General features: G+C 26.5%; 2 protein-coding genes across 4 annotated transcripts; both read left to right on the forward strand.

Moving 5' to 3' along the window:
- Positions 1 to 1,720: 1,720 nt before the first annotated feature.
- On the forward strand, positions 1,721 to 27,866 carry LOC127280336 (uncharacterized). 3 transcript variants are annotated; one of them, XM_051303258.1, is made up of 3 exons: positions 1,721 to 1,774; positions 3,835 to 4,165; positions 24,357 to 27,866. In XM_051303258.1, exons 2-3 carry the CDS (start codon positions 3,946 to 3,948, stop codon positions 27,497 to 27,499), a joined length of 3,363 nt encoding a protein of 1,120 aa, XP_051159215.1. In that variant the 5' UTR covers positions 1,721 to 1,774; positions 3,835 to 3,945; the 3' UTR covers positions 27,500 to 27,866. The 3 variants fall into 3 exon arrangements, with proteins under 3 accessions (XP_051159215.1, XP_051159213.1, XP_051159214.1); XM_051303256.1 differs by lacking the exon at positions 24,357 to 27,866 and having other exon boundaries at positions 3,835 to 7,414; XM_051303257.1 differs by lacking the exons at positions 1,721 to 1,774; positions 3,835 to 4,165 and adding an exon at positions 23,514 to 23,640 and having other exon boundaries at positions 24,055 to 27,866.
- LOC127280339 (uncharacterized) lies at positions 17,936 to 22,975 on the forward strand. Its single transcript, XM_051303263.1, has 2 exons — positions 17,936 to 17,991; positions 19,413 to 22,975. The coding sequence occupies exon 2, from the start codon at positions 19,528 to 19,530 to the stop codon at positions 22,888 to 22,890; it is 3,363 nt and encodes a 1,120-aa protein (XP_051159220.1). The 5' UTR covers positions 17,936 to 17,991; positions 19,413 to 19,527; the 3' UTR covers positions 22,891 to 22,975.

Consider the following 27,866-nt stretch of genomic DNA (forward strand, 5'->3'; position numbering starts at 1 on the left):
AATTTTTAATAATTTTTATAGTCTTTTTTTACCACATAATATAATAAATATAATTATAACTTAAGGTAGTAGTACGGTGTGACGCTCGAAAGTCGATGCTCTTTTACGAATTTTTTAAGCGGGTAAATAAAAAGCGATCGTTACAAAATTTAGATTTTTTTTTATTGTCGTCTTAATTTATGTAAACAAAATTTTTTTACAATAATTAATGTTAATTTGTTAATAATTTTAAACGTCGAATCAACTTCTCGAAGAAGACAGAAATTTTTCGGTACACTCCAGGACCTTTCGCAGTCACCCAAAATGAAAAAACTAAAGATATTATTGTTCTACAGACATAAATCTAAGTCTGATACCAATAAAATTCACATTTTTAAACAAAAAAAAATAAAATGTCGGACTTGTGAAAATTTTTTTGAAAACCGTCTTTTTTTCATCACAAATTGTTTAAAAAACTTAATTTGTTATTAAAAAATTTATTGTTTTATTGGTATCAGACCTTTTTAAATGTGTCAAGAATAACATTAAATTTTTATCTCAATCGATTAAATACTTTTTGCTGGGGAGTTTACCGAAACTTTGAAAATGTAGTTTTGAGAAAATCGCGTTTAAAGATTCGGTAGCAGTTTATTAGTAAAAAAAAGTATGCTTACATTAATCGTCTATGCCTGGTGCGTATAGTAAGCCTTCTGTTTCCTTAAAATTATCATTTTCAGCGGTTTAAAAAAAACAACAAAAGAGCGTCTTGTCGAAGATAAATTAAAGACGGTTTTAATATTTAATATTTTATTAATTAATATTTTAATAATCGTAAACATTTGACTTTTCTTAATAATTTAAAAAATTGTTACTTTTATTTTGCGTTGAAAATTTGCAATAAAATTGAAAATGATAATTAATTTGTTGTTACTTATATTATTAATATAATTAAATATAATAAAAGATGCATAATATTTTTAATAATAACTATATATATATTATTAAATTATATTTTTGCTAAAAACTTTTGACAAAATGTTTTTTTTAACAGAAAAAAACATATTATTTCGACTGAGATGTGAAATTCAAAAGGGTTACGTTTCCTATGTCAAATTGAATAAAAAACAATTTTATATTTTAATTTTTTTCTCTAAATCCACTAAAAAGTCCATTATAATCTCTGGATGGAAGAAACTTGAGAATCTTAGCTTTTTTTCTGCAATTTTCAACATAATTGAAGATTAGTTTTAAGATATCAGTACTTAAAGTTTTTAAATACAAATTAAACTATAAGAAATAATTATTTTTTAAAAAAAGCTTATTACTATCTGAAAGCTTGTGAAATTCTCTATTCAAAGCATTATTTACATTTCATAGAAACAACGCTGGATAAATTTTGTTGCGGGTAATTTTAACTAATGCTAATTCATATATAGACGATGGCGCCCCCAAATATGGTAAAATTTGTTGCATTTAATTTTTATACCATCTTTGGGGTAAAAATTCTACTTTTTTTTAGTGTGTTTATATATAAAGTTTTTTAAATAAAATAAATTCTATATGAAAAAAGATCTACACGTCTTTTGTAGGTGGTACGGTTTGAAATAGAATGCCTCATATTTACAAAGTAAGATTAAAATTTCAATGTTACAATTGTATCAACAAAACTGAAACGTAATATTAACACACCATAGTATATATTAGAAAAATTGTGCAATTTCCAACAATTCGTTTATATATATTTAAATGAAGTAGAAGTTGAAAGGTGACTATTTCTACGCTTGAAAGTTTATAGGTAAGCAAGCATTATTATAAATTTCTTATTAATTTACTGGTTTTGCGAAAAATCTAATTTCATAAAGTCACACTTTTTGGAAGAAAATTTATTTTGTGATAAGTTTAGTAGGAGAGCGAGGGGTCGGTTGTAACAGAGGTAAGAATTAACAGTCAGTTTTTTTGGTGCATTTGACTTTTTGCAATGAATTAAAATATTTTTAGGATTTACGTCAATTTTGACAGACAATCGATAAAAATCATTTTCGTAAAGTTTTTGGTTCATAATCTTCTTATCTTTTTTACTTTTTTGTGCATAAAGCTTCTAAATATATATCTCTATTCACTAACCCATATTAAATTTTACTGATAATGACACATTATTAGAAATATCAATTAATTTAAAAACTTTTGCTGTGGGGTAGGTTGTAACAGTTTCTGGTAGTTGGTTGTTACATGCAATAACTCACAGTTTTTTCGGTGATATGTGACTTTTTGACTTCAAGTATTCGATTCTATTTTATTTTTAGACGCTTTTGAATTGCAAAATACAGGTCACTATACCTTATGAGCAGCAGTAAACGATTTATCGTACATTTGATTTACTATTACTTATTAATCATTTGTTATAATTTAAAGGTTTTTATAAACAATCTTGGGATTTCTAAATTTTAGTACCACTTTTAGTAGGTATACAAATAAACATTTTCTTATATTATATTCTATAATTGGGTAGTTAATCGCAATCAATTTAATTATAGTTTTTGTAATAAAAATATTTTTATTATAAACATTTAAAGAATTTTTTCAACAATAGTAGAATTAATAGATTTTTGTAACATTTTTGACTTAAATTCTACAATTACATAGTTAGTCAGTATTTTAAAATAGTTTTTGCAATAATTATTTGTATCGTTGATTAACTCTAAAAAATATAAATAATTACTGATTAATAAATAATTTTTAAGATATAAATACTGAATAAAATAATTTTATTTCAAAAAGTGACACTTCATGAAATGGGGTTTTTCACAATAAGACTGCGACATTTATATTACATATACAGGGTGTTCCAAAAGTATGGAAACTTTCAAATATCTCGAAAAGTACGAATTTTTGTAAAAAATGTTCAATACAAAAGTTGTTCCAAACAAAAAGATGTACATCTTTGAAACCAAAAAATTGGGCCCGGAGCCCAATGTTGGGCCCTACATTGAAAAAAGTGGTTTTCTTAAATGAGACCACTAATTTCCAGTATCAAATTCGTAATTCCCATGAAATTCTGTGTTCAAACATGTGGTATAAGTGCCCAAAATATTGGGCCCAATCCAAGATATTGGGTCCAAAATTTATCAACAGATAAATAAATTTTAGAAAATCGCATCTTGGAGGGATTTTGAGATCACAGGATTAGAAATTGAGCATAGAGCCCGATGTAAGATTTTGCAGCCCAATGTGAGGGCCCAATATTTTTGAAATTTGTACCACAAGTCTAAGCCCAGAATTTCATAACGATTACGAAATAGAAGAAAACTAATTTTTTTACTGCCTCACATTGGGCTGCGAAATCTTACATTGGGCTCTGTGCCCAATTTGAAAAGTAGCTTTAAATTTTTTATCCTGTGATCTCAAAATCCCTCCAAGATGCGATTTTTTAAAATTTATTTATCTGTTGATAAATTTTGGACCAAATATCTTGGATAAGGCCCAATATTTTGGGCACTTATACCACATGTCTCAACGCAGAATTTCCTGGGGATTACGAATTTGATACTGAAAATTAGTGGTCTCATTTAAGAAAACCACTTTTTTCATTATAGGGCCCAACATTGGGCTCCGGGCCCAATTTTTTGGTTTCAAAGATGTACATCTTTTTGTTTGGAACAACTTTTGTCTTGAAGATTTTTTACAAAAATTCGTACTTTTCGAGATATTTGAAAGTTTCCATACTTTTGGAACACCCTGTATATCTACACAGACTTAAAATAAAATATTATGCATTAATTTTTATGTTTCAATCAATGTACATAGACAAAAGTATGATTTTAATTGCATAAATATATATTATTAAATTTTCAACAGATTTGATTTACGTATCCCAACTATTTTACTTCTATTTCTACTGATATTAACAATAAGAAGTCAAAACATTAAATGGAAAAGTATATTAATATAAGGAACTACATTTAAAAAATGGATAACATAGCCTACACAAATCCACTCGAAACAGTACAGTTTATATCTATCTGTAGCTACTTATACGCACTCAGTGATTTCTTATTCATTGAAAACTATTTGTCAGAAGTTGATCAAAACAAACAAATACTAGTTGTTAATGCACTTTATGATTATTTAGAAGACTATCATAATAATCAAACAATGAAACTTAAACTAATTAGATATTTGTTAAAAGGTAGCGACTTGTATGGAGAAGAAGAAAGCGAAAATGTTGACATAGTTTTTGTGAATACCATGTTTGACCACATTATTAAATCTCTCGTGTTTAATAAATATGGAAATATTTATGGCTTCTTGGCTGAGGTTGTTCGCAAAACTCAAAACTTACAATTAGATATTTTGTTTAAGGAAATATTGTCCAATTTACAAACTGCGACATTTGAAAATGAGTATGGCGAAGCATCGAGACTTACTTCTTTAGCAGCAAACAGGATATTTACAGATATAATATTACCATTGTTTCCACAATCTAAGAGAAATATTAATCTTTTGTCACTTGATTACATTTTAGCACAAGCTGGAATATCTTACCTTAAACCTGGTAAAATTAATACTGCATATTATACAGATTTTGAAAATATTAATTCAACCGTCTTGGATCAAGAAAATTTATTTGACGAATACTTAATAACAGGATTAATAATAAGAAAAAATCATATAAATAACAACAGAAGTTTATCAAATTTACGGGCATTTGCTTTACCAGCTCTTTTAGTCTACGTTTCGACAGCTTTTCTTCAAAACGAAAATATAACAAATATAATTTATGATCCATATTACTTGAAAGCAGTTTACGAAGAATTATTTTCTTACATTGATTCCTCTTTTGATGAAATTGCAGGTAAATTGGTAAACGATACTAACTACCAATTGCACACAGTTCTTTTAAAATTTTACAAACTTTTAGCAAACGTAAACAACCTTTTAAACATATATTGCAATCATTTAACCTCAGCAGGGCCAATTCAACTAACAACTTCTTCGCTTATACATGAATGTCTAAAAGAATTTATTTTACAAAGCATGTCTGAATCGTTAACGAATTATATAAATGAAATTGGTGAAATATTTCAAAAGCATGATTTAAAGTCAATTCAACAATCATTTGGAGAACCATTATTAAAATCATTAAAATCTGCTAATGTAAACATAGATTTACTAGCTCCAACTGATAATGTTGTGCTTGGCATTTTTGATAATGCTACACGATTACCATATGATTTGTTTAACTTTTACTATCCTGAAAATGAAACCACAGAATATTATGCATTAATGCGAGAAAATTATACAACAAATTTAATTAAAATAGCTGATAACACAGAAAATTTTAAAGAAAACATTGGTGTTGATATTCAAACGTTATTGAATCATCGATTTCATCGTGTACATTTGAAATTAGTTAATCAGTCTTTAGATGTATTTTGGAAAGAATTTATAGCGTATAAAAAATTAAGACTTAAATCATATTTATCATTTACTGATAGTGATCGAAGAAAAGGTGATTGGTGGAAGGAATTTGGTTTAACATTGGTGCCGTTTTATCAGTCAAACATAGAAAATGCTCCGGATAATTCTCACATTCAATGTGTAGGAGGATTTGATGATATAAAGTATTTTAATGAATTACCTAATAATATATCTTTATTAATATTTCAAGAAAAAACGCGAACATTACTCTCCTCAATTGGTACAACTATTAAAACTATTTATTTGAAAAATATAACTGATGAATTAAGTGATTACACAATCAAATTAAATACAAAAAAACCAATACAACTACAAAATAATACAAATACCATGGAACATTTTGAAAAATTGTCATTACATTTAGAGGAACCTGGATTTGAAATTGAATCAATTACTAATGATAATCTAATGTTTCTAAATTTAATAATTTCTGAATTACAAAACAAAAAGCTTTATCCCTTTATTAGTGTTAAAAATTACCTACATAATATACTTATTTTTAAATCTAATTTTTCGAGACAAATAAATATTTTGGGTAATAGGGTAAAACGAATTTTGTATATAAAGAGTAAAAACTCTATTACTAACACTGGTTACGGTTATAAGTTTATTTATTCAGCCCCAAATAAAACTGCACATTTAAGAACTGATTTTGAAGTAAATAAAAAAATGTTTCTTTCTTTAAATCATACTAAACCAAATGGAGAATTAATGTATTCAATAATACAGATTGATAATTTTGAACATGGACAATTCTACATTTTTGAAATTAATAATCAACTACGAAAGAGTATAAGTGCAGCTAAGTTTTTAGGAATATATGTGTATTTTATCGATGAAAAAAAATGTTACGAAAACGTAAGTGAAGGAATTCATTTAGTAAATTTATTGCAATGTTCACTGCTTGAACGTTTCAATGAAACAAAGCGACATATGACTGAATGTATACAAGTTGCTTTGACAAGAAATTCTAATCTTTCAAAACAACTGGTAATGGAAACAATGAAATTATATGCATTTCCAGATGAAGGTCGTATGGATTTAAAGTTTGTGGAAGATTGGGTAAATAATACAGACTTAACTTTACCAGAATGGAGTAAACAGTATATAATTGAAAATCATGCTCTATTTTTTAAATTAAAAAATGATATTAAACTTGAGGTTAATACTTTAACAAATTTTGATGGAACATTTAAGATTGATTCCATTTATCACTTTAGAGATAGACAAAAAATCGAGAGTGGAACATCAATGGAGAAAATAATTGAAAATTTTAATGTGGAAGATGCACGTTTTGTTGTTTCATTTGAAGATTATTATGCGATTCGAAATTTTGTCACAACCGGTTATACGAGAATATCAGATAGTACACATGAGGCAAGTTTTATGAAAATTGCTTTGTACAAATTAGCAATAAGACAATCAGAAGATCCAGATAATGAATTTGAAAAAATATTGTGGAGAACTGAAACCATGCCTATTGATATTATCAACAGAACATTCACATTAGGAAAAATACATACTTTAAAAAAATTTTTGACAACATACACTACTAACGTGTCAGCTATTAATTTTGCTACTGTTGCAAAGCCTGGTTATAAAAACATTTTATATGAAATTAAATTTACTCAACCTTACTTTAGAGCAAAAGTAAAACAATTTTATTATTTTAATGAAATAACACCAATTCTTTTACCTGGAATTAAATTTTCCATTGTAAGCGTTAGGGAAACGCATTTTACCAAAATTGGTGACTGTTTAGTGGTAGAATTAATGTATAATCACACGAGTGAAAAGAAGTATGAATGGAATTTGAGTATTATGAAAGAAATTACACGAATCTGGTCTAAACTATAAAATATTTTTATAATTGTCAACTTACAGAAAATAAAATCTTTCAGAAACTTGTAATAATGATTATAATTAATAATTTGAAATTAATAATATTGTTTTGTACATTGAGATACGTCATGGGTATAATTAACAATTGTTACTAAAACAAGATTATTTTAAATAAATTTTATATTCCTTTTTTACCACATACTATAATAAATATAATTATAACTTAAGATATTTCAGTATTTATTCTCATAAATTTATTTACATCAGTAAAAATAAACATTAATACAAATTTTTCTATATGAAAATTCGAGGCGAAAATATTACAAATAACACTGCTAGTTCAAAAAATGAACAAACTGGGCATATAGTGAATTAACCTAATTTGGGTACGCTGATTTCAATTGCGTTAGCCGTTTTTCAAGATCGGTTCAAATGTTTAAAATAATCGCTATTTTGTTTTTTTGTCCGTTATCAAAATACATTTTTTCTAACCAAAAAAAAAAAAATAAAATTGACTTGAAACTCATTTCTAGTAATTCTGATAGGAAAAACACGCTGTTTAGGAATCCTTAAGTCAGTATTAGTACTTACTTACTTACAAGGAGAGAAATAGATGGTAAGAACTTATGATCTTAAGATGTTAAAAAGTAGATGTTATCCGGTACTATCATTATGCTACTCGGTACTATTAAAGATGTTACAAAAAGTATGGTTATATTACCCAGTACAATCAAGATGTTACTCCGTACAATCTGGATAGTCCTTTCTAAAAAAATACATGACATAAAAAGGTCGAATGTATATATCGAAAACTCTCGAAAAAATCGAACTTTTAATTAAAAGCATGGGGAATGTAAAATCTTAATAGAAGGGTGAAACATATCTCTAGATTAGAAATGTACAGGTGTATCTGAAGTTGATTTCGTCAAAAATAAGCGCTAATATTTAAATGTTATATTACCAATATAAATCTTATTTATCAAAAACACAAACTTTGAAAATGTTTTAATTGCATATATACAAAAAATTAATCATTAAAACACTATTTTACACAAAGCGGAAATAAATTTCGAATCTCCTTTAAGTTTTTTATTATCCTTTTAGATTAGAGAACAGCTGTTACGTTGTGGAAATGAACATAACCTATTCAGTTAAAGCCACTTAATTGGTCGCAAAATAATTAGCGCGCGATAATTTTAAAATATGTAATTCATTTTAATATAACACTTACATAATATAATATACTAGTTTCTTTTGTTATTAATAAATAATTTATAAAAAACAAAAATGAACATAATTACAACTGTAGGTAGTGAAAAATATTGTTTTCAAAGAAATTTTTTGAAAATGATTAGCGCAAGAGAGATTATAGCGTAAATCACTCTCTCTTATTTCACATTCATAAATTTTTTCTTTTACATTTTGAATCGATATGAAATAAAAAAAATAAGAAATGAAATAAATGAAATAAATAAAATGAAAATTGAAAAAGGAACAGTAGCAACGAAGACGGCCGCTTGCGGCCGTCAGAGGCGCTAGTAACTGAGTGATTATACACCGCAGTGAGAAGAGAAACATTCTCATGCGAAAGTGAGAAACTTTTCTCCTTTATGAGTGAGTAAAATCAAGGTTGCCAACCTAGGATACGTGTTGGTAAGGTAGGTATTTAACTTTTTCTTGAGAAACTATTCAATACCTACCTTACCAACACGTCTCCTAGGTTGGTAACCTTGATTTTACTCACTCATAGAGGAGAAAAGTTTCTCACTTTCGCATGAGAATGTCTCACTGCGGTGTATAGTCACTCACTGATAGAATCTAGATTGCTGTCCGTATATGTAAGATCAAATATGGTACCTGGTACTATCTAGATAGTACCCCGTACCATCTATTTCTTTACTTAGTAGTTTCTGGGGTTCCTGGACACCAAATTTGTAATCAGCGACCTCAAAAACCACCGAGTATCGAGTTGCAAGTCAATTTTATTCTTATTGATTAGGAAAAATGTTGTATCACATGCAAAAGAATATCGCGTGTAGAGCACTTTTTATATATAATTTATTTTATTTAAAAAACTTTAAATATAAAATGTAAATAATTTTTTTAATAGAGAATTTCTCAATCTTTCAGAGGGTAATAAGGTTTTTTATTTTAGAAAATAATTATTTCTTACAAGGAGCACTACCGATGTGTGCCTCACCGATTTCGCTCATCTTGTGATATGTTGTAGTTCTTTAAAAAATATTCGACACGTATATTTTTATAAGTGCCATATCGCACATCTAAGGTGTGAAAACTACCCCAAAAGTTCACCCCCAAAAATTGTTTTTTGCAATTTTTAGGTAAATGAGTAGGAATTTTTTTCTTTTTTCAATTTTTAAAAAGAAAAAAACAAATGATTTCGACTGAGAAGTGAAATTTAAAAGGGTTACGTTTCCTCTGTTAAATTGAATAAAAGTTTTATATTTTATATTTTAAGTTTTTTTCTCAATCCACTGAAAACTCCATTATAATCTTTGGATGGAAGAAACTAGAGAATTTAAGCTTTCTTTTTGGAAAATCTTCAACAAAATTGAAGATGACATGCTTTGAGATACCAGTACATAAATTTTTTAAATACAAATTAAACCAAGAAATAATTATTTTTTTAAAAAATGCTTATTACCATCTGGAAGCTTGAAAAATTCTCTATTCAAGGCATTATTTACATTTTATATTTAAAGTTTTTTAAATAAAATAAATTATATATGAAAAGTGCTCTACACGCGATAGTCTTTTGCAGGTGGTACGGTTTGCAATACAATGCCTCATATGTACAAAGTAAAATTAAAATTTGAATGTTACAATTGTATCAACAAAACTGAAAAGGTAATATTAACACACCATAGTAAATATTAGAAAAATTGTGCAAATGCCAACAATTCGCGTATATATTTAAATGAAGTAGAAGTTAAAAGGTGACTATTTCTACGCTTCAAAATTTGTAGGTAAGCAATTATTTATATATTTCTTATTAATTTAAATAGTCTATATGTTACATTCGTTTTGTGAAAAACCTGATTTCATAAATTGTCACTTTGTGGAAGAAAATTTATTTTACGATAAGTTTAGTAGGAGAGCGAGGGGTCGGTTATAAAAGGGGGTAAGAAGTAACAGTCAGTTTTATTGGTGCATTTGACTTTTTGACTTCAAGTATTATAGACTCTATATACCTTATTTTCAGAATCTTTTCAATTGATAAGGACAACCAATTGTCCAGTAGTCGTAGATTTAAAAGATTTTTAGGATTTACGTCAATTCTGACAGGGAATCGATAAAAATCATTTTCGTAAAATTGGTTTTTTGATATATAATATTCTTATCTTTTTTATTTTTTTGTGCATAAAGCTTCTAAATATATATATATATATATATATATATATATATATATATATATATATATCTATTCACTAAACCATATTAGATTTTACTGATAATGACACATTATTAGAAATATCAATTAATTTAAAAATTTTTGCCGTGGGTTAGGTTGACTTCAAGTATTTGATTCTTTTTTATTTTTACACCCTTTAGAATTGATAAATACAGGTAACTATTCCTTATCCGCCCTAGTAAACGAGTCGTCAATTTTGGAGGTTAAAATGGCAAAGTGTTACATATTGGAAGAGACCGAGGCTGAATGTGCCAATTTTGAAAAAACTAAAGAAAATGCTAGTAAAATGACAACTTTTTGTTTTAATTTCTAGTCTATCTATTGTAAAATTTATTGTAGTTTTTAAATCCATTATTATTTTCTGGTAATTTTAAACAGTTTTTTTTGTAAAAATTGATTTTGTGCAGCGAGGCAACGCGGCCCTGGGGAGAGTTGTGCCGCTTAAATTTTTTAGTTGTTCAAGAAAAAGCAAATGATTTTACACGTAAAAAATAAAATAATTTTTGCCAATATATGATTTACTATTATTTATTAATCATTTGTTATAAACTTTTAAAAGTTTTTAACTTTTTATGAACAATCTTGGGATTTCTAGATTTTAGTACCACATTTAGTAGGTATACAAACAAACATTTTCTGACATTATATTCTATAATTGCATTGTTAGTCGCAGTCACTTTAATTATATAGTTTTCGTAATCTACTTTTCTCTTTATTTCGAGTTGGAATAACTATCCAAAGAAACGAGGCAATAGTATACTGAGAGACCTTTTGGACTGCAGCGGAACAAAGTAAGTGACAGCAGCACCACTATGGTTTTGCTGTGCGGCGGTAAAATTTTTGGAGCGTGACTGTCCAAAATGTTGGTGAGTAGCTCACCGAAATAGTGGAGACGCCAAATTTGGTTTGTAGCTGTACAACTTTTTGGCAGTCACGTGCCCAAAAATGTACCGCAGCAGCACAAATGTATAGTCTCGTAGCTTACCAACAGAATGCTCCGCAGCCCCCTGTCGAAAGTCGGCTACGGTGCAAAAGGTCTCTCAGTGTAGATTATAGTTATGTAAAGACTCACAGCGGAACTTCGAGCCCTGGTCGCCCCTTAGTATTTTTTACAACGCTAACCTCTAAAGTTGAACTTTACGCATCGAAAAGTATGTGTAAAGTGCCTCTTTTCATAAGCGTGAGCATCATTCGCCTTCGGCTCGTGCTGCAAACATCGCACTCATATAATCAACTACTTTACGCACTTGTCTCATAAATAACTATTACATTTGAACGTATTGTGAAATCGAATATAATTATACAAAATTTATAAAACTGCTTATGCAATTCATGAAATGTTCAAACAATGCTGAATAAAATAATTTTTTTTTCACAAAGTGACACTTCATGAAATGCGCATTTTCACAAAACGACTGCAACAAATACACATATTACATATATATCTACACAGCCTTATAATAAAATATGCATAAATTTTTAAGTTTCAATCAATGTACATAGACAAAAGTATGATTTTAATTGCATAAATAATATACTATTTAATTTTCAACAGATTTGATTTACGTATCTCAACTATTTTACTTCTAAGTCTACTGATATTAACAATAAAAAGTCTAAACATTAAATGTAAAAGCAATATTAATATAAGGAACTACATTTAAAAAATGGATAATATAGCCTACACAAATCCATTGGAAACAGTACAGTTTATATCCATCTGTAGCTACTTATACGCACTCAGTGATTTCTTATTCATTGAAAAATATCTGCCAGAAGTTGATCAAAACAAACAAATACCAGTTGTTAATGCACTTTATGATTATTTAGATGACTATCATGATAATCAAACAATGAAACTTAAACTAATTAGATATTTGTTAAAAGGTAGCGACTTGTATGGAGAAGAAGAAAGCGAAAATGTTGACATAGTTTTTGTGAATACCATGTTTGACTACATTATTAAATCTCTTGTGTTTAATAAATATGGAAATATTTATGGCTTCTTGGCTGAGATTGTTCGCAAAACTCGAAACTTGAATTTAGATATTTTGTTTAAGGAAATATTGTCTAATTTACAAAATGCAACATTTGAAAATGAGTATGGCGAAGCGTCGAGACTTACTCCATTAGCAGCAAACAGGATATTTACAGATATAATAGTACCATTGTTTCCACAATCTAAGAGAAATATTAATATTTTATCACTTGATTACATTTTAGCACAAGCGGGATTATCGTACCTTAAACCTGGTAAAATTAATACAGCATATTATACAGATTTTGAAAATATTAATTCAACCGTCTTGGATGAAGAAAATTTATTTGACGAATACATAACAACAGGATTAATAATAACAAAAAACTTAATAAATAACAATAGAAGTTTATCAAACTTACGGGCATTTGCTTTACCAGCACTATTATCCTATGTTTCGACAGTCTTAGTACAAAACGAAAATATAAGAAATATAATTTTTAATCCCTATTATTGGGAAGCAGCTTACGAAAATTTATTTTCTTACATTGATTCCTTTTTTAATGAAATTGCAGGTAAATTGGTAAACGATACTAACTACCAATTGCACACAGTCCTTCTAAAATTTTACAAACTTTTGGCAAACCTTAAAGATGTTTTAAAAATTCATTGCAAACATTTAATCTCAGTAGGACCAATTCAACTAACAACTGTTTCGTTATTATATGATTGTCTAAGGGGATTTATGTTACCAAGCTTGTCTGAATCGTTTACGAATTATATAAATGAGGTTGGGGAAATATTTCAAAAGCATGATTTAAAGTCAATTCAGCAATCATTTGGAGAACCTTTATTAAAATCATTAAAATCTGCAAATGTACATATAGATTTACTAGCTCCAAATGATAATGTTGTGCTTGGCATTTTTGATAATACTACACGATTACCATATGATTTGTTTTACATTTACTACCCTAAAAATGACAGCACAGAATATTATGCATTAATGCGGGAAAATTATTTAACAACTTTAATTAAAATAGCTGATAACAGAGAAAATTTTAAAGAAAACATTGGTGTTGATATTCAAACATTATTGAATCATCGATTTCATCGTGTACATTTAAAATTAGCTAATCAGTCTTTAGATGTATTTTGGAAAGAATTTATAGCGTATAAAAAATTAAGACTTAAATCATATTTATCTTTTACTGATAGTGATCAAAGAAAAGGTGATTGGTGGAAGGAATTTGGTTTAACATTGGTGCCGTTTTATCAGTCAAACATAGAAAACGCTCCGGATAATTCTCACATTCAATATGTAGGAGAATTTGATGATATAAAGTATTTTAATGAATTACTTAATAATACATCTTTATCAATATTTCAAGAAAAAACGCGAACATTACTCTCCTCAATTGGTACAACTATTAAAACTATTTATTTGAAAAATATAACTGATGAATTAAGTGATTACACAATTAAATTAAATACAAAAAAACCAATGCAACTACAAAATAATACAAATACCATGGAAAATTTTGAAAAATTGTCATTGCATTTAGATGAACCTGGATTTGAAATCGAATCAATAACTAATGAAAATCTAATGTTTCTAAATTTAAAAATTTCTGAATTACAAAACAAAAAGATTTATCCCTTTATTAGTGTTAAAAATTACTTAAATAATATGCTAATTTTTAAATCTAATACTTCGAGACAAATAAATATTTTGAGTAATGGGGTAAAACAAACTCTATACATAAAAAGTGGTAATTTAACTACTAATACTGGTTACGGTTATAAGTATATTTATATAGCCCCATATAAAACTGCATATTTAAGAACTGATTTTGAAAGAAATAACAAAATGTTTCTTTCTTTAAATCATACTAAACCTAATGGAGAAAAAATGTATTCAATAATACAGATTGATAATTATGAACATGGACAATCCTACATTTTTGAAATTAATAACCAACTACGAAAGAGTATAAGCGCAGCTAAGTTTTTAGGAATATATGTGTATTTTATCGATGAAAAAAAATGTTACGAAAACGTAAGTGAAGGAATTCAGTTAGTAAAGTTATTCCAATGTTCACTGCCTGAACGTTTCAATGAAACAAAGCGACATATGACTGAATGTATACAAGTTGCTTTGACAAAAAATTCTAATCTTTCAATACAACTGGTATTGGAAACAATGAAATTATATGCATTTCCAGATGAAGGTCGTATGGATTTAAAGTTTGTGGAGGATTGGGTAAATAACACAAGCTTAAGTTTGCCAGAATGGAGTAAACAATATATAATTGAAAATCATGCTCTATTTTTTAAATTAAAAAATGATTTGAAACTTGAGGTTAATACTTTAACAAATTTTGATGGAACATTTAAGATTGATTCCATTTATCACTTTAGAGATAGACAAAAAATCGAAAGTGGTACATCAATGGAGAAAATAATTAAAGATTTCAATTTGCACCTGGAAAATTATGCAGTTTCATTTGAAGATTACTATGCGATTCGAAATTTTGTCACAACCGGTTATACAAGAATATTAGATAGTACACATGAGGCAAGTTTTATGAAAATTGCTTTGTACAAATTAGCAATAAGACAATCAGACGATCCAGATAATGAATTTGAAAAAATATTGTGGAGAACTGAAACCATGCCTATTGATATTATCAACAGAACATTCACATTAGGAAAAATACATACTTTAAAAAAATTTTTGACAACATACACTACTAACGTGTCAGCTATTAATTTTGCTACTGTTGCAAAGCCTGGTTATAAAAACATTTTATATGAAATTAAATTTACTCAACCTTACTTTAGAGCAAAAGTAAAACAATTTCATTATTTTAGTGAAATAACACCAATTCTTTTACCTGGAATTAAATTTTCCATTGTAAGCGTTAGGGAAACGCATTTTACCAAAATTGGTGACAGTTTAGTGGTGGAATTAATGTATAATCACTCGAGTGAAAAGAAGTATGAATGGAATTTGAGTATTATGAAAGAAATTACACGAATCTCATCTAAACTATAAAACATTTTTATAATTGTCAACTTAGAGAAAATAAAATCTTTCGGAAATTTGTAATAATAACTGTAATTAATAATTTAAAATTAATAAAATTGTTTTGTGCGCATTGAGATTTTTTGTTTAAAATATATACTGAAGGAAATAAGTAAAGTTTTACTAAGATTTTACAAAGCGCAAGTATTCATTATAAATATTACTAAACGTCATTTGTATAATTAACGAATAAATTTATTTTAGGTTGTAGTTACTAATACAAGATAATTTTAAATAAATTTTATAGCTCTTTTTTACCACTTACTTTAATAAATATAATTGCACGGAAAGAAATGCTATCGAAATTTCAGCCATAAACTTATGGTTGAGATTTCTGGTTGAATTGGTTATACAGTCTATCAATTTGGTAGGTAAGTTAGGTTATATTAGCCTACTACTATTCGTACTATTCGTTTGGTTGGATTACCCAAACTGTATGGCAGTAACAGTTCCATGTTAATTCAGTTATACGATATGACAGAAACAGCAAGAATTATGGCAGTAATTACGAAAAATTTCTTTCAGTGTATAACTTAAGGTATTTCAGTATTTATTCTTATAAATTTATTTACATCAGTAAAAACAAACATTAATACAAACTTTCTATAAAAAAATTCGATTGTAAAATATTATAAATAATTGAATGATATCAATGTGGACTATCTAAATTTGAATTAGTAAGACTCCACTGATGAAATGGCTGGAATTTAACAACTGAATCACTTTAGCAAGATTTCTAGAGAAATTCAGTAATATTTTATTGAAAATCATTAGAATTCTGTATTGATTCGGATGCAGAATTCCGGCAATTTCATCATTGAAATCTCACTGAATTAAATTTACGAAGTATCAGCACTTTACGGTCACGCTTATGTATACTCATAAAGTTCTGTAAATAAAAATTATGCTGAACTTCCAACCAACATAAACATTTAATAATTTAATTATATTCTCATCTTCACGCGATTTAAACAAATCCACTTAATTTAAAATATTACACAATTTACACAATATTCGACGAATCTCTTTTGTGTTAATAAATTCTCTTTTTTAATTTTCTACCAGTCTGACCAATATATACACCATCACAACTATCACATGGTATTTCGTATATGACATTAGATTTGTCGAGAAGCGATGTCGGATCCTTCATGGATCGGAAGATGTCAACATTATTTCTTTCTGTTTGCAAAACTGGTGTTAGATTGTGTTTTTTACAAAAGTTACTTAATTTCTTATGCAATTCATGCACGTATGGTAAAACTACTATTTTATCGAATTGAAAAGTGTTTTTAACTTGATTATTTAGGCCGTTATAGTTAAAAATTTTATTTAATCTTTTATGCATGTGTTTATTAATAAATTCTATAGGGTAGTTGTTTTGGATCAAAATTTCCTTTATCAAGTTGATGTTTTCTTGATGAAATCTATTATTCGAAAGCTTTATGGCACGATCAACTAGACTGTTAATAGTACTAATTTTAAATTTAATAGAAGTGTTGGAATGATAGTTGAGGTATCTTCCGGACCATGTCGTTTTCCTGTACCAGTTTGTGATAATTCTGTTGTTTTCAATTATTAAAGTGACATCTAGAAAATTTATTTTTAAATTTCCGATCTCCATGGTAAATTGGATCCTCGGATGTTTTGCAATTATACCTAGAAGCAAAAGTTTGTAATGCAATATTGCAGAAATAATTTTAAATTCACAAAAATAACAACTAATCGATTGTTAATCATTGATATTTTAGTGTTACTGAAGATGTTCAACGTGATGTGATCGAAAAGCTTATAATTAAGAAGAATATATATTTTATACATTGACTTGACATGAAACCTTATAAAATTTACACCTATACCTATGATATACTCAGCCACAAGTCGAAACTAAAAGTAACATCTAATTACAATTATATTTTTGCATTTTTATTCTACTAATTCAGTTTTAGAGAATAATTTAAAATATTTTTTTAACACTTCTTTAAAAATATGTTTGTTAAGAAAAAAAGTGATACATAAGTACAAAGTAAAATTAAAATTTGAATGTTACAATTGTATCAACAAAACTGAAAAGGTAATATTAACACACCACAGTAAATATAAGAAAAATTGTGCAACTGCCAACAATTCGTTTATATATTTAAATAAAATAGAAGTTAGAAGGTGATTATTTCTACACTTCAAAATTTATAGGTAAGCAACAATCATTTATATATTTCTTATTAATTTTAATAGTCTATATGTCGTAGTCGTTTTGTGAAAAATTTGATTTCATAAAGTGCTACTTTGTGGAAGAAAATTTATTTTATGATAAGTTTAGTAGGGGAGCGAGTGGTCGGTTGTAACAGAGGTAAGAATTAACAGTCAGTTTCTTTGGTGCATTTGACTTTTTGAATTCAAGTATTAGACTCATTTCGTAAAGTTTGGTTTTTTGATACATGGGTGAAAATTTCCCAACTGAGCCACCTAAAACTGACTTTTAAAAATTTTAATATTTTTTTTCATAATCTATTGCAGGAAGCCGTATTAAAAAGATTTCTGAAATGCGTTTTTAAAAAAATTATTTTTTAAATTATTTATTAACAATTAAATATTTTGTTACCTTTCCACTAAATTTGCAATTACTCCGTTGCTTGTTAATGAAATTTAATAAAATTTGGTGAGCATATAGAAAAATTATGTCTCTTTGAAATGCAATAGAAATTCCAATTAATCTTTATTGTTTATGCAAAAAGAATTGTTTATTTAATAAATATAAATTTGGTTTAGCGAAAATTTAATTAAATAAGAATATGGTTAAATAAAAATTAGACTTTAATAACAATTCTATTAAAAAAAATTTGCAACTTTTTGACCCCTCCCTCCCCCTACGTGGCCAAGAGTGGTTTTACACTGAACCCCCCCCCCCTCCCCCCTATTGTGACACGTGGCTTAAACGTTTAACTTTATTTTATCACATTCGTACATATAGGAATGTCAGTATTTAATTTTTAATCTGAATCAGTGAATCAGTTTAATTTTTTTCAAAATGATAAATACAGGTAACTATTCCTTATGTGACGATTTATAGATTCGTCAATTTTAGAGGTTAAAATAGTAAAGTGTTACATACTAGGTAATGAAATTTATATTTTATATTTGGATGTATTGTGAGATCGAATATAATTATACAAAATTCATAAATCTGCTTTTGCAATTCATGAAATGTCCAAAAAATATAAATTTTTTTCACAAAGTGACACTTCATGAAATGCGGTTTTTCGCAAAATACGACTGCAACAAATATACATATTACATATATATCTAAACAGAATTGAAATAAAATGTTCTGCATAAATTTTTAAATTTCAATCAATGTACATATACGGAGAAAAATAGTTGGCTATATTAGCTAAAATTTACTTACATTAGCTAACCCCAATTGCTATTATATTATTGTTAGCTAATACAGCTAATAATTATCTTCCATAGCTAACATTTTTTGCTGTTGCAGCTAAATATTAGCTACTAGAGCTAAAAATTTGCTATTCATATTACAGCAAACTCATTTTTCTCCGTGTAGACAAAAGTATGATTTTAATAGCATAAATAATAAATTATTTACTTTTCAACAGATTTGATTTACGTATCCCAACTATTTTACTTTATACATGTCTACTTATATTAACAATAAGAAGTCTAAACATTAAATGGAAAAGTAATATTAATATAAGGAACTACATTTAAAAAATGAATAACATAGCCTACACAAATCCACTGGAAACAGTACAGTTTATATCCATCTGTAGCTACTTATACGCACTCAGTGATTTCTTATTCATTGAAAAATATCTGCCAGAAGTTGATCAAAACAGACAAATTCCAGTTGTTAATGCACTTTATGAGTATTTAGAAGACTATCGTGATAATCAAGTAATGAAACTTAAACTAATCAGATATTTGTTAAAAGGTAGCGACTTATATGGAGAAGAAGAAAACGAAAATGTTGACATAATTTTTGTGAATACCATGTTTGACTATATTATTAAATCTCTTGTGTTTAATAAATATGGAAATATTTATGGCTTCTTGGCTGAGGTTGTTCGAAAAACTCAAAACATACAATTAGATATTTTGTTTAAGGAAATATTGTCCAATCTACGAACTGCGACATTTGAAAATGAGTATGGTGAAGCGTCGAGACTTACTCTTTTAGCAGCAAACAGGATATTTACAGATATAATATTACCATTGTTTCCACAATCTAAGAGAAATATTAATTTTTTGTCACTTGATTATATTTTAGCACAAGCTGGATTATTGTACCTTAAACCTGGTAAAATTAATACTGCATATTATACAGATTTTGAAAATATTAATTCAACCGTCTTGGATCAAGAAAATTTATTTGACGAATACTTAACAACAGGATTAATAATAAGAAAAAATTTAATAAATAACAACAGAAGTTTATCAAATTTACCGGCATTTGCTTTACCAGCACTTTTTTTATATACTTCGAAAAAATATATTGATGATTACGAAAATATTGCACATCTAGTTTTTGATCCGTATTTTTGGAAAAGAACATATGAAAATCTCTTGTCTCACATTAATGAGTGTTTTTATCAAATAAATGATGAACTGAGTAATGACACAAATTATGAATTGCACATTGTCCTTTTAAAATTTTACAAACATTTGGCAAAAATTAAAGACATGTTAAACATTAACTGCAAACATCTAAGTTCAGGAGAAAAAATAAATTCACCAGTTCTTTTACTTTTAAATGAATGCCGTGGGGAAATTATGATATCAAGTTTATCTCAATTGTTTATTAATTATTTAAATATAGTTAGTGAAACATTTCAAAAGCATGATATGAAGTCAGTTGAGCAATCATTTGGAAAACCTTTATTAAAATCATTAAATTCTGCTAACGTAGATATAGATTTACTAGCTCCAAAAGATAATGTCGTGCATGGCATTTTTGATAGTGCTACACGTTTACCATACGATTTGTTTGAGTTTAACTATCATAAAAATCAAACTACAGAATATTATGTTTTATTGCGAGAAAATTATACTACCACATTAATCAAAGTAGCTGATAATGATGAAAATTTTCAAGATAAAATTGGTGTCGATATTCAACTACTGCTAAGTCATAGGTTTCATCGTATACATTTAAAATCAGTTGACCAGAATATGGATTTATTTTTGAAAGAATTTATAGCCTATAAGACAGTAAGACTTGAATCATATTTATCATTTTCTGGCATTAATCAAAAAATAGGTGATTGGTGGAAAGAATTTGGTTTAACATTGGTGCCGTTTTATAAGTCAAAAATAGAAAAAGCACAGGATAATTCTCACGTTCAATCTGTAGGCGAATTCAATGAAATAAAGTATTTTAATGAATTACCTAATAATATATTTGTATTAATAATTCCAGAAAAAACGAGAACATTACTCTCCTCAATAGGTACAACTATTAAAACAATTTATTTGAAAAATATAACTGATGAATTAAGTGATTACACAATCAAATTAAATACAAAAAAACCAATACAACTACAAAATAATACAAATACCATGGAACATTTTGAAAAATTGTCATTGCATTTAGAGGAACCTGGATTTGAAATTGAATCAATAACTAATGAAAATCTAATGTTTCTAAATTTAAAAATTTCTGAATTACAAAACAAAAAGCTTTATTCCTTTATTAATGTTAAAAATTATATACATAATATGCAAATCTTTAAATCTAATTCTTCGAGACAAATAAATATTTTGGGTAATAGGGTAAAACAAACTCTATACATAAAGAGTGAAAATTTAACTACTAATACTGGTTACGGTTATAAGTTTATTTATTTAGCCCCATTTAAAACTGCACATTTAAGAACTGATTTTGAAGTAAATAAAAAATTTTTTATTACTTTTAATTATACTAAACCTAATGGAGAAAAAATGTATTCGTTAATTCAGAATGACACTTTCGTACTTCAACAGCGGTACATATATGAATTTTATAACCAACTACAAAAGAGAATTGATGCTGATGACTTTGTAGGAATATATATGCATCCTACCGATGACGGAAAATGTGGAATTAACAAAAATAAAGTATCAACGTTTCTGGAATGTTCATTGCATAAACGTATCGTGGAAAAGCAACGACATATGACTGAATGTATACAAGTTGCTTTGACAAGAAATTCTAATCTTTCAAAACAACTGGTAATGGAAACAATGGAATTATATGCATTTCCAGATGAAGGTCGTATGGATTTAAAATTTGTGGAAGATTGGTCGAAAAGTACAGACTTGACATTACCAGAATGGGGTAAAGAGTATATTATTGACAATTATGCTCTGTTCTTTAAATTAAAAAACCAACTTGAACTTGAAATTATTAATGTAACAAACTTTTATGGAAGATTAATAATTAATTCCATTTACTCCTTCAAAAATAGACAGCAAATTGAGAGACGAATGTCATTGGAGAAAATAATTGAAAATTTTAATTTGGAACAGGCACGTTATGCTGCTTCATTTGAAGATTACTATGCGATTCGAAATTTTGTCACAACCGGTTATACGAGAATAACGGAGAGTACACATGAGGCAACTTTTATGAAAATTGCTTTATATAAATTAGCAATAAGACAATCAGATGATCCAAAAAATGAATTTGATACAATTTTATTTCGAACTGAAGTCGTTCCTATTGATATTGTTAACAGAACATTCGTATCAGGAAAAATACATATTTTGAAAAAATTTTCAATGACACATGTTACTGAATTATCTGCTATTAGTTTCTCTGATGTTGCAATGCCTGGATATATAAATATTTTATATGAAATGAAATTTATTCAACCTTATTTTAGAGCAAATATTAAAAAATTGTATCATTTTAATGAAAAAATACCAATTCTATTGCCTGGAACTGAATTTTCCATTGTAAGAGTTAGTGAAGAGAAATTTTTCAAAATAGGTAACTATTTAAAAGTTGAATTAATATATAATCATAGAAGTAAAGAGAAATACGAATGGTATAAAAGTATTATGAAAGAAATCACACGACTTTTGTCTAAACTATAAAACATTTTTATATTTATAAATGTTCGTTAATAGCGTTAAATCATATGTGATTGATTAATTTTTCTACTACTTTTCTCGTAAAACATCGAATAAATTGATATAGGTCATTGTTTACATGTGAAATTTATGTATAATTATTAAAGTAATGAATAGTTAATAAATATTATGTAAATAATTAACAATAAATAAATAAGTCTATTTTAAATGTGAGATCCTCCGATTAGCAATGATAAAAAAAAGTATAATATGTAAAGTATGTAAAGTATAGTTTATTTGTTTTTCTTTCGATCTACATATAGCTGTCGAACACACTGTTATTAAGTATTTATTTAAATAAATATATTGTTAAATTTAATTCTTATTTAATATTGTTCAACATATAGTTTAGTGATATTAATTTGTGTAATAATTTTAAACTTTATTTCATTATTTATTTATTCATATGTATACGGGCAGTGCCCTTTTGTAATTATTCTAAATTTTTTATTTTTTTTTTTTAATCCAACAAATTTAAATTTTAACACTTGTTTAAATTTATTTTTTATAAAATTACAAAGTGTCTTACATAGTTAATAAGTAGGATTAAAGTATTAAATTTACAGTTGTATAAATAAAATGTGGATAAATAATATATCATACCTATAGTAAATATATATAAGAAAAAATTGTTTAACTTAAAAAAATGGTATAAATGTCATTAACAAATAAGGCAGCACGTTACAAAGTTACCATCAACGCATCTTATTCTAGGTATTGCAAATATTTTCTAAAGAAACTTAATATAATTTTTAAAAACTAATATTTAAAAAAAAAAAACTAAAAAAATATTTAGTTGGAAACTGATTAAATAAAATTTTCCTAGTTGCGTATTAGAAATAATTTTTAAAAATTAATGAAATTAAATTTTTATATTAAAATATTTATAAATATGTCAAAAACACAATGATTTATATTCTGGAAATATTTTTTTTATTTAAACATAGAATTTGTATTTATTATTTTTCTAATTTAATTCTAATTAGTTCATTAAATAAAAAATTATTTACTACGTCATAATTAAATATATATTTTTTTAAATATATAAGAATTAATATAATATTAAATTAATTGATGAAAATTTCTAAAACATTTGTAATTGTATATAAATAATTTCATTTTTAACAGATTTCATACTTCTACTGTGTTAAAACATCCGTGAATATTGAATGAAAAGTCATTATTGAAAAAAGGAACTAAATTTTTAATAATGGATAACATACCCTACACAAATCCTATAGAGACAGTAAATTTTTTACCAATCTTTAGCTGCTTGTACGCACTCAGTGATTTCTTATTCATTGAAAAATATTTGCCAGAAGTTGATCAAAACAGACAAATTCCAGTTGTTAATGCACTTTATGAGTATTTAGAAGACTATCATGATAATCAAAAAATGAAACTTAAACTAATTAGATATTTGTTAAAAGGTAGTGACTTATATGGAGAAGAAGAAAACGAAAATATTGATGTAATTTTTGTGAATACCATGTTCAACTATATTATAAAATCCCTTGTTTTTGACAAATATACAAATATTTATGGTTTCTTGGCTGATGTTTTTCGTAAAGTAAAAAATTTGCAATTAGATTTGTTTCTAAGGGAAATAATAATTATGCTTAGAAATGCAAAATTTGAAAACGAGTACGCCAAATACTCCAAACTATCTTCATTAGCAGTAAATAGAATATTTACAGATATCATTTCACCGTTATTTCCTCAACCAAAGACTAATCTTACTCTATTGTCACTTGATTACATTTATGCACAAGCTGGATCAAATTTTCTTCAACCCGGTAGAATTAATACTGCTTATTATACAGATTTTAATTTCAATTCAACTATTTTAAATCAAGAAACTTTATTTGACGAATACTTAATAACAGGTTTAATAATACATAATAATATATTTAATGAAAATATTAGTTTTGGATGTTTACAAGCATTTGCTCTGCCAGCTCTTTTTCTTCATCTTTCTCGGGAGTCTGTTGAAAATGAAAAAATAAAAAATATTAATTTTGATTCTGATTACTGGAAAGCAGCTTATGAAAATCTTTTTTCACATATAGATTCGCTTTTTAATGAAATAAAAAGTAAATTAATAATAGACACTAATTATCAATTGCACAAATTTCTTTCAAGATTTTACAAAGATTTATCAAGAAACATTCATTGCAAACATTCAAGTTTAGAAGAAACAGAATCAATAATTTCTAAAAATTTAAATATGTCAGCAAACTTTTCATGTATCCAGGAATTTTCTTTTACAACTCTATCGGACTGGTTTATGAATTATATAAATAAAATTAGTGACATATTTGAAAAGCATGATTTAAAATCAATTCAACAATCATTTGAAGAACCTTTATTAAAATATTTAAAATATGATAAAATTGATATAGATTTATTAGCCCCTGCTGATTACATCGTACATGGTATCTTTGATAATTCTACACGATTATCATATGATTTATTTGAATTTTACAATCCTGAAAATGCAACTTCAGATTATTTTGCATTAATGCGGGAAAAATATACTACTAAATTAATTAAACTAGTTAATGGCAAAGACTTTGAAAAAGTAATTAATGTTAATATTCAAACATTACTAAATCATCGGTTTCATCGCATTCATTTAAAATCAGCTAATCAGACTATGGATTTATTTTGGCAACAATTAATAGCGTATAAAAAATTAAGAATTGAATCATATCTAAAATTTTCTGGCACCGATCGAACATTAAATAAATGGTGGAATGAATTTGGATTAACATTGGTGCCGTTTTATCAGTGTAAAATAGAAATAACATCGGAAAATATTAACAAAGAAAATTCATGCGAAATAAATGAATTTAAATTCTTAAATAATTTTAAGAAAGATATCTCTTCATTTATAATTCAAGAAAATACAAAATTATTCCTTTCTTCATTAGGAACATCAATTAGAACAATTTTTATGAAGAATGTTGTTGATGAGAATTCAAAATTTACAGAAAAAAGTATAGAATATATATTACAATTGCTTGAAACAAAAAATATTTGTAAATTATTTTTTGAGAAATTATCATTACACATAGATGAACCTGAATTTCAAATTAATTTCATAACTAATAAATATCTATTATTTTTTCATACAATAATTTATAGATTACAAAGTAAAACTAATTTTTCTTTTACATCTTTTACAAACATTCTTAATAATTTATATATTTTGAAATCTAATGTTTTAAGGCAAATAAATGTTTTTGATAAAAAAACAAATCGTTATTTGTACACAAATACTTATAACTCTACTCTTGACACTGGTTATGGTTACAAATTTATCTATTTAAACAAAAATGAAATTGCATTTCTAAGAACAGACTATGAGGACAAAACAAAAAATTTTGTTCATTTAATACACAGTGAATTAGATGGCGAAAAAATGTACTCTATAGTTAATAATGACACTTTTGTAAAAAAAAAACATTACATATTTGAAATAAATAATCAACTACAAAAGAATGTTAAAAAATGTGTATCTTTTGGATTATCTATGCATTCTTTTAATAAAGAAAAATGTGACATTGAGATATATTTACAAATATCAATACCTTTAACAGATTGTCCAAGACATGCACGTCGCATGAAAAAATGGTGGAATCTGCAAGAGGTTATAAAATTAGCCCTAGAGAAACAAGTAAATCTTACAAAAGAGCAAATAATGGAAACAATGAAGATGTTCATATTTCCAGATGAAGATAGAATTGATTTACAATTTATGGAAACTTGGATAAATGATAAAGATTTAAAAATACCTGAGTGGGCTGAACACTATAGAATAGAGAATCCTCAACTTCTATTAAAATTAAGATACGACCTACAACTAGATGATTCTTATATATCAAACTATAATGGTACCATTAGAATTAAATTACATTACACATTTCAAGAAAGAAAGAAAATTGAAGAGAAACAATCGCTAATAAGTATACTTACAGATTTTCACGATCAAAATGCATATTATCTTACCACATTTGAAGATTACTATGCTATAAGAAATTTCGTGACAAATGGATATAGAAAAATAACAGGCAATACTTATATGGCGAGTTTTATGAAAATTGCTTTATATAAATTAGCAATAAGACAATCTGATGATCCAGATGATGAATTTGATTTAACATTATATAGTATTGAAGCTAAACCCATAGACATTATTAATAGCACATTAATTTCAAGAAAAATATATAATTTGCAGAAATTTTCCATGTCCTATACAAATTTAATGTATTCAATTAATTTAGCTACAGTTCCATTGTCTGGTTATAAAAATATTTTGTATGAAATGAAATTTAGTCAATCTTATTTTAGAGCAAAAATTAGTCAATTTTATAAATTTAATGAAACTATATCAATTCTTTTACCAGGAACTGAATTTTCTATTGTAAACATTACAGAAATTCAACTTTTTAATTTAGGTGATTGTTTAAAGGTGGAACTTATGTATAATCATAAAAATAATGATAAATATGAATGGTACAAAAAGATAATGAAAGAAATAACACGAATTACAAATGTAATTAATGAATAAAGTGTTTTAATTAATGAATTCGAGAGTTTTCAATGAATTTCGATTAATGACTTTTTTAAATTTTGAATTAATTTTATTTATTTACAAATAAATTTTAGAAATGATGATATTGCAGGCGCGCGCACACTTTGACGCTTCTAAAAAATGTTACCCATGTAGAAAATAATCATGGAAGACTGGGTGCGACATATTATCTATAAAGTTTTTGTAACGTTTAACTAGAAACGTAAAACTATTCAGATATTATCATGAATCTGTACAGTGAAACTATCTAGTTTCACTGTCTAGTTAAATTTTGACAAAACTATCTAGAAAAGTCCTAGTTTAAACAGAATTAACATAACCTTTTTGCTTGTAGTTAACTGAA

This window comes from Leptopilina boulardi, unplaced genomic scaffold (genome assembly GCF_019393585.1).
Source record: "Leptopilina boulardi isolate dan_hultmark-lab unplaced genomic scaffold, ZJU_Lbou_2.1 LbouV2_237, whole genome shotgun sequence".
NCBI classification, from domain to species: domain Eukaryota; kingdom Metazoa; phylum Arthropoda; class Insecta; order Hymenoptera; family Figitidae; genus Leptopilina; species Leptopilina boulardi.

Coding starts and splice junctions, on each gene's coding strand:
- LOC127280336 (XM_051303256.1), top strand. CDS start 3,946: ATGGATAACATAGCCTACACAAATCCACTCGAAACAGTACAGTTTATA.
- LOC127280339 (XM_051303263.1), top strand. CDS start 19,528: ATGAATAACATAGCCTACACAAATCCACTGGAAACAGTACAGTTTATA.